The 16,497-nt window shown below is 48.9% G+C and overlaps 1 protein-coding gene across 1 annotated transcript in view; it reads left to right on the top strand.

Annotated features, from left to right (window-relative positions):
• Positions 1-628: 628 nt before the first annotated feature.
• Positions 629-16,497, top strand: part of VSX2 (visual system homeobox 2) — a 23,686-nt gene continuing 7,817 nt past the window's right edge. The window contains exons 1-3 of the mRNA XM_006865531.1: positions 629-1,038; positions 2,314-2,398; positions 6,469-6,592. Of these exons, the coding sequence (XP_006865593.1) occupies positions 669-1,038; positions 2,314-2,398; positions 6,469-6,592 (579 nt within the window). The 5' untranslated portion in view covers positions 629-668. The remainder of the gene's footprint in view (positions 1,039-2,313; positions 2,399-6,468; positions 6,593-16,497) is intronic.

Here is a 16,497-nt window from a genome sequence, read left to right as displayed (position 1 = left end):
GAGACAAGCTTTAAGCTCCCCCCTCCCCACCCTATGTCTTCTTCACAACCTTGGCCCCTTCTGTTCAGTGCCACCACACACACTGTCCAGGGCCCCTGCCCCTCCCTTGTTAGTTCCATTTTTTACACAAAGCTCCATATTTGGGCCTATTTGAACCGCAGACCTGCATAGGAGTCGAGGGAGGGAGATTCTCCTAGGTTCTGGTTTCAGCCCTCACCCCATCCTCCCACCCCACCCCAGGGTCATGTGTCCCTGGTCAAGTCAGGGACATAGTCCAGCCAGACTCTGCCCAGAATTCCTAGCCATCTGCCTCCGGGCACAGCTTGGAACCTTGTTGCCTTACTTCACCCCTGGGGCCGCTGCCCAAGAGCATCCTGCAGAGCCCACCTGGTGCCCAGCCCCCTGCGCCCTGGCCCCTAGGCGCTGAGTGTGGCGGGAGCTGCCAGCTTTTTGGAATTCCTAATAGCTCCTGGCCCCGGTGATTGGCTGCTCAGCTCTGACCCCACTTGGGCTGCCGCCTGGTTGGATAAAAGGGGAATCTCCTTGGGGCTCCAGAGCATTAGACACCGGAGGGGGCACCTGGGACCAACTTCGCAAAGCTGGGAACCCGACGGGGGGGTGGGGGGAGCCAAAGACCTGCGGCCTCAGCCCCTCCAAAGAGCCAGGAGATGACGGGGAAAGCGGGGGAAGCGCTGAGCAAGCCCAAAGCTGAGACAGTGGCCAAGAGTACCTCGGGGAGCGCCCCGGCCAGGTGCACCGGCTTCGGCATCCAAGAGATCCTGGGCTTAAACAAGGAGCCCCCCAGCTCCCACCCGCGGGCCGCCCTCGACGGCCTGGCCCCCGGGCACTTGCTAGCGGCTCGCTCTGTGCTCAGTCCCGCAGGAGTGGGCGGCATGGGGCTGCTGGGGCCCGGAGGGCTCCCTGGCTTCTACGCGCAGCCCACCTTCCTGGAAGTGTTATCCGACCCGCAGAGCGTCCACTTGCAGCCGCTGGGCAGATCGTCGGGGCCGCTGGACACCAGCCAGACGGCCAGCTCGGGTAGGTGAGGGGCAAGGCTCTGCGGCAGCCTGACGCCCGGCCAGAGTCGGGAACCCTGCGCCGTCGGCTCTTGCCGGCCAGACAAGATTCCTCGACTGTGAAAAGTTCTCTCCAGGCCGCTGGGTCGCGACCCTGGCCTGGGGCTGGCGCGTCCGAGCTGAGGGCCGGAGGATGCTCCGCGCGCCCGCTGCGGTTCGGTCTCAGCGTTTCCGGCCGCCGTTCTCTGCTTTGGTCTCTGCGTCAAGCCCAGCTCAACCGTGGTGCCCCGCTGGGGCCCCACTGGGAGTGGGCGCGAGGGGTGTTGGAGCCTTGGTGCGGAATCTCCCGGAGGGCTGCAGGCCCCCAGCCTGACAGTTCCACTGTGGCTCGGCCTATGGAGGACCGCGCTCCCGGAGCCCGATTCTGTCCCGCTCCCAGGGGCGGGCAAGATAGTGTCAGCTCCGGCCCCAGCCCCAGGGTCCAAAGTTGTTGTTTTCCTTCCATTTTTTACATTCCAAAACCCCTCGTTGGTCAACTTGGGTTTATTTTTCATCCCACGACCCCGATCACCGCGGCTGCTCTAGCCGATTCCACTTAAACGCCACAATGTATCAGGCTCAGGTGCCTGGCTGGCTGGGGGTGGGGGTGGGGGCACGACACCCTGTGTGACCCCGCCGCTTCCTCCCCCCGGCCATTTTTCCGGCTTCCGCCCTCGCTCGCTCGGCTCCTGTTTTTCTCAGCTCTTCTCCCGATTTTTCGTTTTCGTTTTATTTTTTGTTTGAAGAGCAACGAAAAGTGGCGCCCCACAAGCTCTCCAGCCTGGAGCGGGGGCGCATTGTGCGGTTACTGAGCAAGGGGCTGTGCCCGGAGAACCTTCAGTCCTTCCCAGAGGGCCCAGAGGACACCCCTTTTTAAAATGTTTTGAAATAACCAACTTTCCGGTCCCAGGCGTGGGGGCTGCAAGTACCGTGGGGGAGGGCTCAGCGCCCTCGAGACTGCCTACTCCTGCACCGCCTCTGCCCCAATCCACTGGGGCTGGTGGTTTGGTCTCTCTTGGAACGAAATCTGATCAAAATCGTCCTATTAGGGCACCAGCATGGATGGGGTTAGACTGGACTTCGGGATGGGCATGGACTCCGGGGTTCCGGGAGGGCTTCCGCGGGAGACAGAGGCGGGCCCAGCTACTCCCGGAGGTGGCCCAAAACGGGGCCCTAGCGAGCTAAGGGCGCCTGACGCGTCCAGGCACCACCAAGCGCGCCCCCCATTCTGCTGCATGTCCCTCCGTCCGCTTTCCAGATTCTGAAGATGTTTCCTCCAGCGACCGAAAAATGTCCAAGTCGGCTTTAAACCAGACCAAAAAACGGAAGAAGCGGCGACACAGGTAAGGCACCCATGACGCTATACGGGGCCTTTTCTGGCCACTGAGCCCTCCGCCGTCCGCTGCTCCGGGCCCGCGTAGCTCCGACTTCGTTTTCGTTTTCTCCGACCCCACATCTGAGAACTGAGGCCACGCACAGCCGAGAGACGCGCGTTGTTTGGGGAAATCTGCCGGGGCCCTGGCGTCCGGCGGTGTTGGACAAGGATGAAGAGGGACTACTGGGGAGCGGGCCCCTCTCCGGCTTTCCGCTCCTTCTGCTGGAGAAAGGCAAGGCCAACCACCGCCAACCAGAGTCAGAACCCGGCTGGCGTTCCCCGGATACCGGCATCGGCCCAGGCCCTCGGCGGACTCGAATCCACGTCACCCCTCTGCCGGGTCTCGCATTCCTCTCCCGGAATTCCTTTCCGCTCTGCCAGCCCCCTATTTTCTGTCCTCTCCCTTCCCCAAAGCTTAAGCGAGATATACATTGGTGGACATTTTCGTTTTGGCTCTTTTGTGATACTAGGCGAGCCTCAGTTTCTTAAGTCTGTGACCTAGGAGGTGGAGAGCAAGCAACGTAGTGTTATCCCACCAGGTGGGCTGCTAGGGAGTATAGACTAAAAAAGAGTTTTAAAAATGTTTCTAAAAAAATATTTCTAAATAGGCAGTAATTGCAGGAAGTTAAAAATTCAATAGGCGATGAACGCTGTCTCCAGAAAAGTAATCCCCTCGCCACCAACGCTAGTACACGGGGATTCCCTGCCGCACCTCCATCACTAAATTTAGGAGGAGGCTTTAAGGAAATGAAGGAGGGAGAACCAAAGATCTGTCCGACCTTCTGCTCCCAGGGCTGAAGCGCTCAGCTCCGCATCTCTTCTCCCGTTTCTTATTCCTCGGCGGGTCCAGGTGCGGTGCACACAAGGCGCTCGCTAGTTCTCAGACTACTGCGACGCTCTCGGACCTCTTCCCCACCCCAACTCACCGTCTTCTCCCCAATTTGTTTTCAGCCTCTTGGTCTCACCTGCTTCGTTGCGCTTTCCCGCGCGTCTCTGTTCCTAGTCCTCCGGAAACTCCGCTATGGACCTCCATCCTTTAAAACCACCTTTACGATCCTCTCTGGCCCCAACAGATTTCGACTTGATTTCTTGGTGACTTAGGTTCGCTCCCTTCTGGCAGCTGTTTAGTTTAGTTTGTTTTTAAAGAAGTTCTTTTTTCTTGTTCTTCTTTTCTTCAGTCTGCCCTGAGCCTGAGTTCTTTAAAAAACAAACCAAAACAACAAAGAAAAATCTTCATTAATTCGTTCATTCAACGAATATCGTTAAGGCGCCTCCTGGGCACCCGTAGCATGTTGTCCCCAGGGTGGGTTATCTTGTCAGGGGCCCTGTCAGGGAGAGGAACTCTGGAGGGGGGAAGACCATGTGAACTGCTTTTGGGCAGGTGTGAGCTGGGGCTGGGGGTGTTTCCAAAACAGAGAGTCTTGGGAAAAGAGCCCTCAAACCCTAGCTGCACGATCTGTGTTTCCACATCAGGTTATCTCCTTGTATGTCTTTTGTAGCGGAGTGGCCCGTAACTTAAAGTCCACCTGCAGGGTTTCTCCATCAAGAAAGTCTTAGGGAGGTTTGGAGGGTCCTGGGAGGGAGGGCAGCAACTTGCAAACCAGGGACTCACAGCTTGGATTTCTATGTTCTGGTGCATGAAGGGAGCAGAGCAGATTATCCAAGAGAGAGATGAATGGCTGTTGGTTGCCGGGCACCTTTTTGAATGAGTTAAAAAAAAAAGTGTTTTACCCAAAATCCTCAAAGGCTTTCATTTGAGGATTTTTGGATACAAGACCCTGAAATACACATGGCATGGTCCATGTGTATTTCCTCAGAAATAACCCAGGCTTGACAGGGATTATGGGGGTGGTGGCGGTGGGAGAGAGGGAGCTGGATCAGCGGGAGTTAACAGCGGATTCTTTTCCGGAAAGGCTCAGCTCCTTTCCACCCAGGACAGGAGCCCAAAGGCCTGTGGTCCTGACTGTAGCCAGGAGCAGGGTTTGGGCTCAGTGTGCAGAGGCGGGCAGGCCCTGGATGATGGAAGCTGCATCACCACGTGGATCAGCTCCTAAATGCAAATTAGGGTACCTTTGGGGGATTAGTGACTGTCACCTCCCAAGCAGAGGCTGACACTTGAATGGTCTTAAAAGACTTATAATCAGCTCCCTTCTTTGGCTTTGGGCAGGCTCAGTGTCCCTAGTTTTGAAAGGGACTTTTCATTTTTAGATTGTTTATTTTGATGATCTGCTTAGGGGAGCCTCAGAGAGGCAGGGGAGAAATTAGAAAGCAGCAAATCTTTCAAGTTCTGAAGAATGAACTTTTTGTATACATTTTTGGAGTCTTGGTGGTACAGTGGTTAAAGTACTCAGCTAACTGAGAGGTCAGCTGTTTGAACCCATTCTTTGGTAGAAAGATGTGGCAGTCTCCTTCTGTTAAGATGTTTGTTGTTGTTAAGTACCGTGGAGTAGGTTCCGACCCATAGTAACTCTGTACAGGGTTTCTGAGGCTGCAAATCTTTACTGGAGCAGAAAGCCTCATCCTTCTCCCATGGAATAGCTGGTAGTTTCCAACTGCCCACCTTGAGGTTAGTAGCCCGATTTGTAACCACTACAGCCTTGGAAATCCTATGGGGGAAGTTCTCCTCTGAGAATGAGTCAGAATCGGCTTCATTGGTAAGGGGTTTTGGTTTATACATAAGCATTCCAACCTCCCTCAGAGAATAATGAAAGGATTTTAGTTTCTGTAAGGAGCAAAATCTTTTTTCCTCACACACCCTGCTTTGTCCTCCACCATATTAAAGCTGACACCAGCTCTAGGACGTGTGGGGTTTAAATTTGTACTTTTTCCTTGTGTTGGGGGAAAAGGGGAATTCCAAACCTTTGTGCCAGCTCTTGAGTTCAAATCTCAGGGGACAAGCAAAGGATGTACCATTTTTACAAGACCAGCTTGTAGAACTATATTTGCCCATTGGCTTATTGATGGAGTAGAATAAAGGTCACATGGGACCTGGTGAAATTAAGATCTGAAAAGAAAAAGAGTTTGTGATTGGAAATTAGTGTTTAGTGTATTCACGAAAGAGAGTCTGTGAGCCCCTAATTATTTGTTTATTGGTTAGTGCCATCGAGCTGGTTCCATATAGGGTATCCAAGGAGTGGCTGGTGAGTTTGAACCGCCAACCTTGTGGTAGGTGCAAAACTGTATGTGCTGAAAAAAAAACTTTTTTATGTGTGAAAGCATGTATCCTTTACTAGATTCTCAAAGTAGTTTATGACCCACAATAGGTTTTTATGGACTGCTCTGTGGTGAGGACTTGGGGTGAGGGGTCGGTGGGACAGTTCAGGCAGGCTCTCAGGAACCTTCAGATGGGCTGAGCCTGGGGGGGGGGCAGTTGGTGGCACCGGAAGGAACAAGGGAAACAACTGAGGGAGGTGCTAGGGAATTGGGAGCTCTGGGTGGGGGCAGGGAAATGTAGGTGAGCAGGGCTAGAGCTTTGGGGCAGGTTGAGCGCACTTGTGATCCAGGTGTCCCCTTTGCAAACACTGGGGCTGCAGCTACATCTGACTTGCTGGTAGATCATGGAACTTTTGAATGCAATTTTTAAAATCACCTCTAGTGTCTATGAGCTGAGCCCAGGATACAATTCCAGGAGTGCTGAGACATGTATTTGCTTGGCCAGTGCCTCCTTTCTGTGTTTTGGTAGAGGGAGAGGGCTTTCTGCGATTTTCTAAAATCTGTTTCTTACCTGTCTTTTCCCCAAAGTATCCCAGAAAGAGTCCAAATGTAGAAATTATTTTGGCCAGGGGGAGGGGAGCTGAAATAATACTTTCTACCCCCTGAAGGGCAGTGTGGATCCTCAGCATTGAATGAATAAGAGTCTAGAAGGTTCAAATGTTAGCGAGTGCAAATGTGTGTGTGACTGTATATGGGGGAGGGGGGCAAGGGATGTTGATATCTCTTATGCTGAGCCAGCATGGGTTTGTCTGGGGGTATGGTTTCAGGAGAGAAAGGTGTTGTTTTGTTTCTGGCATCCTGAGTGTCTGGTTTTGATCCCCTCAGGACAATCTTTACCTCTTACCAGCTAGAGGAGCTGGAGAAGGCATTCAACGAGGCCCACTACCCAGACGTCTATGCTCGGGAGATGCTGGCCATGAAAACGGAGCTGCCGGAGGATAGAATACAGGTACCTCGCCCTGAGCCTTCCTTACCGTGCTCCCTTACTCTTGGGGACACCCTCTTCTCCATGAGGCTCCCACCTGCCACCCTGAGGTATGGGGATGTGACTGTGATCGTGTTCTCATGAAGAGCAGTTCATCTGAAGTGACAGGTATATTTGCTATACACCTACCAGGTGAGGAGGGGGTGGGACAAGAAACTTAGTAGAGTGGACCTGAGGCAACAACAAAACAAGCTAAGTGTGCCACACAGACCCTGGGGGGACAGAATGAGAGGTGTACTGGGGGCTCCTAAGCAGGGTCTCCTGTGGTTAAACACCTGTGAGTCCATCCCCAGTCATAGTGACCCTGTACAGGGTTTCTGAGGCTGTAAATCTTTATGGGAGCAGAAAACCTCATCTTTCTCCCATGGTTCAAAGTCCAGTGCTTATCCGACAATGCTACCGTGCTCCCAGATGTCCCCTGGTTGTTGTTGTTGTTAAGTGCCTTTGAGTCAGTTCCAACTCATAGCAACCCTATTTAGGCTTTTTAAGGAGCAGCTGGTGGGCTTGAAATGCTGACCTTGAGGTTAGCAGTCCAGTGCTTATCCTACAGCACCACACCAAGACTCCAGGTGTTCTCTGTTATGATTGTTAAGTGCCACTGAGTCAGTTCTGACTCATAGTGACCCTGTGTAGGGTTTTGAGGAGAGTGGCTGGTGAGTTTAAACCACTGACTTTGGAGCTCAAACTGACCTTTCAGTTCAGTGCTTACCTTACAGCGCCACACCAGTCCAGCTAAATATCTGCTGTGAGGCCAGAGGTGGCCTTGGACCTCTCTGGATGGTTGTATGTGGGAAGTTCTAGAACTGTGTTTCCTTTCGTTCCTCCCCTTCCTAGAGGGAAGCTGTTGTCTGTGCCTTCCTACTCTTCATGCCTCTGATCATTTGAGGTTCCTTTCTCCCCTCAGAGACAAGCAGCCACTGACTCTGCGCTGCTCTCCCTGATCTGACCCATGATGTGACCTGAGACATGCGCTGTGTGTGGCCCATCAGGGTAGCTTTGTGATATAACCAACTAGTGATCTGAACTGTTCTGGAATATTCTCAATTGTGGTGGGGACAGGCCTCCTTTCATCAGGAGGGCCTTCCGAAGTCTAGAATTCCCCTGGTTGGAAAGAAGTGGGGTTAATGTATAAATTTTGGAGGAGACAGCAAAGTCTGATGCCTTTCTAGGAGAGGCCCATGAGGCAGAAGGAATGGTGGGTGGGGGAACGTGTCCAGAAGATTGGGAGTTGTCCTAGCTGGATCTCAACCCTAAGTGAAAGTGCCTCTCATTACTTGAGGGCTACGCTTTGTGTTGTTGCTGAATATCGTCTAGTTGAGGGTCTAGGGTTTCCGAGGAGCAGCGGCTGGTGGATCTGAACAGCCAAGCTTACGTTCAAACCGACCTTGTGGTCCAGTGCTTATCCTAGTGCGCCACACCACGACTCTGAGTGGTGTACTTTAGGAGCTGGGAAATGGGGGGTGGGGCAAAGCTTCCCCCCCCCCCCCCCCCCCCCCCCCCCCCTGTCCTTTGTGTCTCCAGGCATGTGAGGTGTGGGGGCAGGGAGCACTCCTAGAGTACATGTTTGGGTTGCTTTGTAATCGATCACTGGTGAACAAGAAAGTGAGACACAATGCCATCAGCTGTTTTTGAGAAGGGTGGTCTTCTCCCCTGGAAATCCATTTGGAATTTCCACTTTGGAGACTAACACTAGCAATAAGCTTAATTATTCGTAAGCAGATTATCCATTTGGTGCATTAACCATGGTGGCCAGGGTCCATGACTCCCATCCAACTGGGGTCCAATGTGGTGAGGGCTAGGAGTTGATTCTAAACCTCTTGTGCGTGTGTGTATGTGTGGTAGTTGTATGTAGTGGTATGGTGTGTGTGTGTGTGTGTGTGTGTAAGCCGAGGTCCAATCCAATAGATGGGTGGTAGATATTCCTGCCTGGCCTTCATTACCATAAAGTTAATCATTACAAGTGGTAGGGGGTAGGGGGGTGGCTAACAAATTCCTCTTGTTAGCACAGCCCCATAGTTACATGACTGACCAATAAGAAGGACCAGCTTGTCCCTTGCAGAGGGTTGTCCTAAAGTGTGTTTGGCTGTGATGCTGCTGGTGGCTGAGGGTATTTGGAACCTGCTGAGTCAGGATTGGAGGAAGACTTTCCCTGGCTGTCATTGTCAGTGATGCCAGGCTTCATTAGGCAGCCTGAGACCACCAAAAGCAGCATGGTGGGAGGGGCAGAAACATTCACTGTGAGTGAGGATTGGTGATGGCATTTTGTGGGTACAAGAGAGGAGGCAAGGTTCCCTCCAACCCTTAGAGCAGCGCATGACTCCCAAGGAGGTGACTGAGTTGTCAAGTAGCCCTGCCTTGCCCAAAGGTATTCTACCAAGTGCCCTGAGAGACATCTTATCATGTATCAGCAGTAACCACAGCCGTAACTTACAGAACCTTTCCCTGGGCCAGATGTTCTATATCCGTGGCATACATAGGAGAGGTCGGGCGATAGATACAGTGGTTAAGGACACAGACAGTGGAGCCAGGCTGCCTGGTGCATGTCCTGGCCTCACCAACTGAGTGACTCTGGCCTAGTTACTTAACCTCCCCGAGCCTCAATTCCTCATCTGTAAAATGGACTTGGTAGTGGCCTGTTAGTTGGATGCAGTGAGCTGTACCTGTGAAATGGTCGCTCATTGAATCAGCTGACCTCACTGAATCCTGCAGACAATCAGCACAGGAATAGCCTCCTTTGATGATGGGGGAAACGGGGGCTCAACAACTTGGCCAAGATCACATGGCTAGTAAGTGAGGGACCCAGGATTCAAATCTAGATCTGAATCAAAGTCCACCCTTCTGTCCCCTGCTTCTTGTGTTTGAAGTCTTTGCTTTGACTTGAAACTGACGAACAGAAGTAGTTTGCAGTGTTGGGTGGAACAGGATAGCAGGGATGTATCAAATCTTCTTTATAAAAATAACCAATATTTACTGAATGCCTGGCACTGTTCTCAAAAAAGAAAACCCCAGACTAAAACAATTGTATCAAATCTTCTTTATAAAAATAACCAATATTTTCTGAATGCCTGGCACTATTCTCAAAAAACAAAACCCAAAACTAAAACAATCACTCATTAAAAAATATTTTTTTGAATGGGCAAACTCGTGTACCTGAGTTCAAAAGGGTGCAATGTGAGTCAGCCAACCCGCATCCACCAGCAGCTCCTCCCAATAGTATCAGGTGTTTCTTCTGTTTCCTTCTGGAAATAGTTTATGCAGATTTAGCAGAGAATCTTCAGAACACTCAGTGATCTTATTATTCTCATTTTACAGATGAGAACCTGAGGCACAGTGTAGCTTACCTACGGTAGTGCCAACTAAGGCCATGATTCAAATTTAAGGCTCCTTAGAATCTGAAACACCTCTTTGACTTCCTCCTCATTTCTCTGTTGATTTAAGTGGGAACAAAGCTACCATTCCAGAGCCAGTCCCCATCCCTCCTCCAGGTTTCAATCAGACATTTGTGTGTGTGTTGCGGGGTGGGGGTGGTGGCGCAGAGGAGGTTTGCGCAAAGAGCGAGGGGGAAAACGGTAGTTAGTTGAGGTTCTATATTTGAAGTTAGAAATTCTTAAGGCAGAATAGAAAAAATATTGGACTGGCTATCAGGGTCCCAGGTGTGGCAAAGGCCTGGTCGCTTTTTGTCTCTGCACCCCACCTTCCTCCTCAGTAAAGAGGTAGAGCCAGACCTCTCCCAAGGGAGTACCTTCTCTGGATCACCTCCCCTACCAGGCCTCTGGGCTGGCATTGGTTGAATGGAGTGGGGGTGCAGGGCAGATGGAGTGTAACAGTTCAAGTAGGACATCTGGGGCACAGGTCATTGCTGAGCCCATCCATGTCAACACCCTGACCGTCTGAGGCCTGCTGTCTAACATCTAACGAGAACCCCTAGTATAGACGCGAAAATCAGATAGAGTGACTTCTAATTCTTGTTTCAGCAAGTCAAACTCTGAGACTTTATACATTTGTTTTGTATTAATAAGCAATTGTAATTTAATAAAGTATTGTTGTTATTGGCATTTATTAAGTACTTGTCATTGTGCCAGATAGTAAGTGCTTTGTTTCATTTAATCCTCATAAGTTAAGTTAGATGTTAGGTATCCTGACTTTCTGAATGAGGAAACCTGGAGCCTAGGGGGTTCAAGTAAGTGTTAGTGCAGAGTTCAAACCAGTTACTCAACTGCTGTCCCATGAGACCAGGTGAGAGCAGTTCTCATTCTCAGTCTGGGCTCTGTAGACAGACCCAGTGTAGTTAGTATTGGGGATAGAAGCGGCCCCAAGTCTCCATGTCAGACTCACGTACCTAGTCATCATTGTCTCTAAAAACTGCTGGGATATGGATTCTGGAACCCTACCATACTCAGCCCTGGAGAAGGGAAACAGATTTCCAGACTGACTTTATTTTCTCTTGGGGTCACTTACTACTAGAGTGGGATCTGTACCTATATTTACTTTTTTGTTCATATAATTTTCCTTTTGTGGTCTCTCTCTTGTGAGCGGCTGGTGGGTCCAACCTAAGCTTTTGCATAACCACAGCCCCGTGTGGGCTCCTTAATCGCTGCATTTCTTGGAGTCAGCTGCAATCCATAGCAGTCCTGTGTACAACAGAATGAGACCTTGGCCAATTTTGAGCTGTCCTTACCGCCATTGCTGTGTTTGAGCCTTTTGTTGCAGCCACTGTGTCATTTCATCTCATTGAGGATCTGCCTCTTTTTTGCTGCGTTTCTCTACTTTTACCAAGCATGGTGTCCTTCTCCAGAGACTGGTCCCTCCTGATAACATGCTCAGACTATGAGAGGTGAATTCTCACCATTCTTGCTCTTGGCTGTACCTCTCTCAAGACACATTGGTTGATTCTTCTCAGTGTTTTTGTTGTTACGTGGTGTCAAGTCGATTCTGATCCAGAGATACCCTGTATAGGATTTTTGATGCTTTAACCATTCACGGGAGCAGAAAACCTCATCTTCCTCCTGAGGAGTGCCTGGCGGGGCCCAAATCATGGACCTTTTGGTTTGCAGGCCACTGATTGTTATGTGGAGCCACCGTGCCCCCCTTCCTACTGGTTTTCAATAGTATTATCTAATGTTCTTTGCCAACACCATAACTCAGAGGCATCAGTTCATCTTGGGTCTTCCTTATTCATTGTCCAGCTTCCTTTTACATCATCCATGTAAAAACATGCATATGGAGGCACGTTATTAGAATCACCAGGGCAGCTTCTAAAAATACCAGTGCTGGGCCCCCACACCCAGCAATTCTGATTTCACTGCCTTGGTATCTGAATGTTTTTAAAGTTCTCCATGTGAATCTGTGGTTCAAGCATGGGGTCAGAGGTTCACGATGGGTGTTTCTGTTAGGCGTCTCTGGTTTAAGTGAGAGATCATTGTTAGTGTAAATGGAAGAGAATGCTAAATGGTGTCAGTCAGGTGTGCCTGGAAGGCTGGCTGGGGCTGCCTGGAAGCCTGGGCAGAGCTGCCCCCTCGTGGGCATCTGGAGTGCAGGGAGACACAGCTTGGTTGAGTCTCAGGAGACCACTAGAATGCAGTGTTAGAAGTGCTGAATGGATTTGGAGTGTGAAGTCATTATATCATGCCAGCAATGAGCTCAGATTAATCAACTTCCTTCTCATTTGCTTTCCTGAGTGCGTACTTTCTAGAAGAGACTGCCCCTCTTGAATGTTTCAGGGGAGCGGAGGGCAGGGAAGAGCTGGTGCTGGAAGCCAGGCCTGATGGGATGTGGTAAGATTGAAGGGGAAGAACTAGGCTTCTGCCATGAGTGGTGTGGGCAAACGGCATCTTTCAGGCCAGGTGTCTCCTTTAGAACTAATCTGGAAGTATGCTGAAAGGGATACAGTCTTATGGAAACACGAGGCTGGGGCTTGTGGATAGGAACTCTGACAGTCCAGAGAAGCCCTGAGGCACAGACAGAACTGCTCTTGCTGGGAATCCACAGCGTGAGAGTAAGAGTTGCCTGGCCTGCACTGGACAAAGATGTGTGCCTTGTCCCAGCAAAGCACCCTCCCTTGAATCCCATCTAACCTTGAAGGCACAGACACCCTCTCTGCCAGCTCTGGGGGTACCAGATACTCTGCACTGGAGGCAGCCAGAAACATCTCCCTGGGCTTACTGAGGGCTGCTGGGGCACGACCTCTGAGCGGAAAGGTTCTAGGAAGCCCAGGCTCTTGCCCCACTTGAGAGATTTTCCCAATTCTCCATTATCTGGGCTCCCAAGCCTGGTAACCCTTGGTGGGTGGCTTAGAGGCCCTTTCTCCAGCACTCCAGGCCAGAGCGGAAGGCAGGGCTCTGCCCTCACTGTGGCCCTGGTGCAGACTTCCCTGAGACGTTCAAGATGGCTTGTCTTTTCTAGAAAGTGGGCAGTTAGGAAAGCAAATGAGAGAGATCGAAGCAATGATGGACTTGCCAGAACTAAGAGACCAAATGAGAAAAAGGACCTATCTGCTGCCAGGAAACCACAGAAGTGGGAGAGGTCTGGCTTTTCATGTCAAAAGTGTCATAGACCATTTGCTCATTGCACATCTGTCCATAGAGTCTTGTGCTTTCACTCTATGCCAGCATCCTTGGGTGATGTAAACAGTTGAGTATGTGTCGACGAACCGCAAGGTTAAAGTTCAAACTCACCCAGAGGCACCCTGGGAGAAAAGCCTTGTCAATCTGTTTCCAAAAGATCATCACCATCAAATACCCTATGAAGTGTAGTTCAACCCTGCAACACATGGGGGCACCATGAGCCAGAATTAGCTGAACAGCAACTAGTTGGTTAGTTTTTTTTGTTTTACTATTTACATTTCCACACACACTATTTTATTTAATTTTCATAACACCCCTGTGAGGTGGTATCATGTGGCAAGTGAGAACCAGAAACTCAAAACGGTTAAGAAATGAACCAAAATCATGAAGTCAGTTGGAAGCAGACCAGGGATCTCCAGCCAAAGTCTTCCAAGTCCTGAATCACCAAAGGCCTGCAGGGCTTGGTGGGCTTTGCATGGGAGCAGCAAGGGCCTGGAATACACTAGGAATATGAGCAGGGTATCTATTGGGCCCTTTGGCTTCCTAAAGGGGCAACTAGAGGCTAGGACCTCTGGTAGCACAGTGATCAAGTACTCAGCTGCTGAAAGGTCAGTGATTCAAATCTATCAGCCACTCTGTAGAAGAAAAGACCTGGTAATTGCTCCCAGAAAGATCAGAGGCTAACATGACAATTGGTCTCTATTTGTCGGGATAACGGAGAAAGAAGGAGCATCCGGAATAGAAGGAAAAGGAAATGTGGCCAATCGCTTCATGCTTTCACTGCTTTCTTTGCCATGAGACCAGAAGACCTGGATGATGCCCAGCTACCATTCCCAAAGATTCTGTAGAAGAATCGGTTTCAATCCCTGAAACTATTGCCTTGAGATAATCTTTAAATCTTAAACCAAAAATATCCCCTGAAGTGATCTTAAAACCAAACAATAATTTACCTAGGGACTAGACTGCTAATAGCAAGGTCAGTGGTTCAAACCCATCAGCCACTTCCCAGAAACCATTTAATTATGCTTTTAAGAGCTGTCTATATATGGGATCAAGGAGCCCTGATGACACTGTAGGATAAACCCTAGACTGCTAACCTCAAGGCCAGCAGTTCAAACCCACCAGCGGCTCTGAGGGAGAAAGATGAGGTAAAGATTTACAGCCTCAAAAACCCTATACAGAGTTGCTACGAATCATAATCGACTCGAAGGCAGTGTGTTTGGTTTGGGGTAAATTATAAATAAGATCAAATTGATGATAGAAATTTGAGAATAGATAGGAACCTTAGGGGGCAGTGAATTTATATTAATGGTAGAAGAACTGTACAGTTGAAAGGAAGGTGATAATGGTTGTACAACTCCAAGAAAAGTAATGAATGTCACTAAATGGTACATTGGTACATGTAGAAACTGTTGAATTGTATGTTTTCCTGTGTATATTCTAAACAATAATTTGAAAATTGAAAGAAAAAACAAAGTTGTTGTTGTTAGGTGCCATTGAGTCAACACCGACTTATAGTGACCCTGTGCACAACAGAACAAAACACTGCCCCCCAAAACGAAAAATACTGCTTGGTCCTGCACCAACCTCACAATCGTTGCTAAGCCTAAGCCCGTTGCTGTTGCCACTCTGCCAATCCATTTTGTTGGGGGTCTTCCTCTTTTTCTCTGACACTCCACTTTACCAAACATAATATCCCTTTCCAGGGGATGGCCTCTCTTGATATGTCCGAAGTATGAGAGACAAAGTCTGGCCATCCTGGCTTCCAAGGAGCGTTCTGGCTGTATATCTCTTCCAACACAGATCTGTTTGTTCTTTTGGTAGTCCATGATATTTTTAATATTCTTTTCCCACACCATAACTCAAATGCATCAATTCTTCTATGGTCTTCCTTATTCACTTTTCTGATTTTCACATGCATATGAGGTTTTGAAAATAACATGAATTGGGTCAGGAATTAGTCCTCAAATGGACATCTTTGCTGTTTAACACTTTAAAGAGGTCTTGTGCAGCAGATTTGCCTAATGCAATGCGTCGTTTGATTTCTTGACTGCTGCTTCCCTGAGTGTTGATGGTTGATCCAAGAAAAATGAAGTCTTGGATAAATTCAGTCTTTTCTGTTTATTGGTCCAGTGGTGAGGATTTTTGTTTTCTTTACATTGAGATCTTATGTGATCTTCATCAGTAAGTATTTTAAGTCCTCTTTGCTTTCAGCAAGGCAAGGTTGTATCATCTGCATATCACAGGTTGTAAATGAGTCTTCCTCCAATCCTGATGCCATGTTTTTCTTCATATAATACAGTATCTTGGGCTATTTGCTCAGCATACAGGTTGAGTAAGTATGGTGAAAGAATACAACCTTGTTGCACACCTTTCCTAATTTTAAACCATTCAGTGTTCCCTTGTCTGTTTGAACAACTGCCTCTTGGTCTATATACAGGTTCCCCATGAGCACAATTAATTAGTCTACAATACTTATTCTCCACAATGTTGTCCATATCTTGTCATGATCCACACAATCGAAAGCCTTTACATTGTCAATAAAGCACAGGTAAATATCTTTCTGGTATTCTCTGCTTTTATCCAAGATCCACTTGACGTCAGCAGTGATAACCATTTTCCACATCTTCTTCTGAACCCAGTTTGAACCTCTGGAAGTTCTCTGTCAATGTATAGTTGCAGCCATTTTTTGTATTATCTTCAGCAAAATTTTACTTCCATGTGATATTAATGATATTGTCAGATGATCTCTGCATTCCGTTGGGTCACCTCTCTTTGGAATGGGCAAAAATATGAATCTCTTCTAGTCTTCCAAATTTCTGGCATAGATGAGTGAGTGCCTTCAGTGCTCATCACTTTATTGAAAGGTTTCAATTTGTATTCCATTTATTCCCGGTGCCTTGTTCTTTGCCAATGCCTTCAGCGCACCTTGGACTTCTTCTTCAGTATCATTGGCTCTTGATCATATGCTACCTCTTGAAATGGTTGAACACTGACCAGTACCTTTTAGTACAGTGACCCTGTATATTCCTTACATTTCTGCATCATTCAATGGTTTGCCCATAGAGTCCTTCAGCATTGCAACTCGAGGCTTGAAGTTGTTCTTCAGTTTCCTCAGCCTGAGAAATGCTAAATGTGTTCTTCCCTTTTGGTCTTCTAACTCCAGATCTTTGCACATTTCGTTATAATATTTAACTTTGTCTTCTCGAACTGACCTTTGAAACTTTCTGCTCAGCTCTTTTACCTCTTCATTTCGTCCATTTGCTTTAGCATATGCACTCTGGAGAGCAAGTTTCAGAGTCTCTT

This window comes from Chrysochloris asiatica, unplaced genomic scaffold (assembly GCF_000296735.1).
Source record: "Chrysochloris asiatica unplaced genomic scaffold, ChrAsi1.0 scaffold00079, whole genome shotgun sequence".
Taxonomy (NCBI): Eukaryota; Metazoa; Chordata; class Mammalia; order Afrosoricida; family Chrysochloridae; genus Chrysochloris; species Chrysochloris asiatica.
The sequence above is the reverse complement of the archived record's forward strand: the minus strand, read 5'-3'. Positions and strand labels throughout refer to the sequence as shown.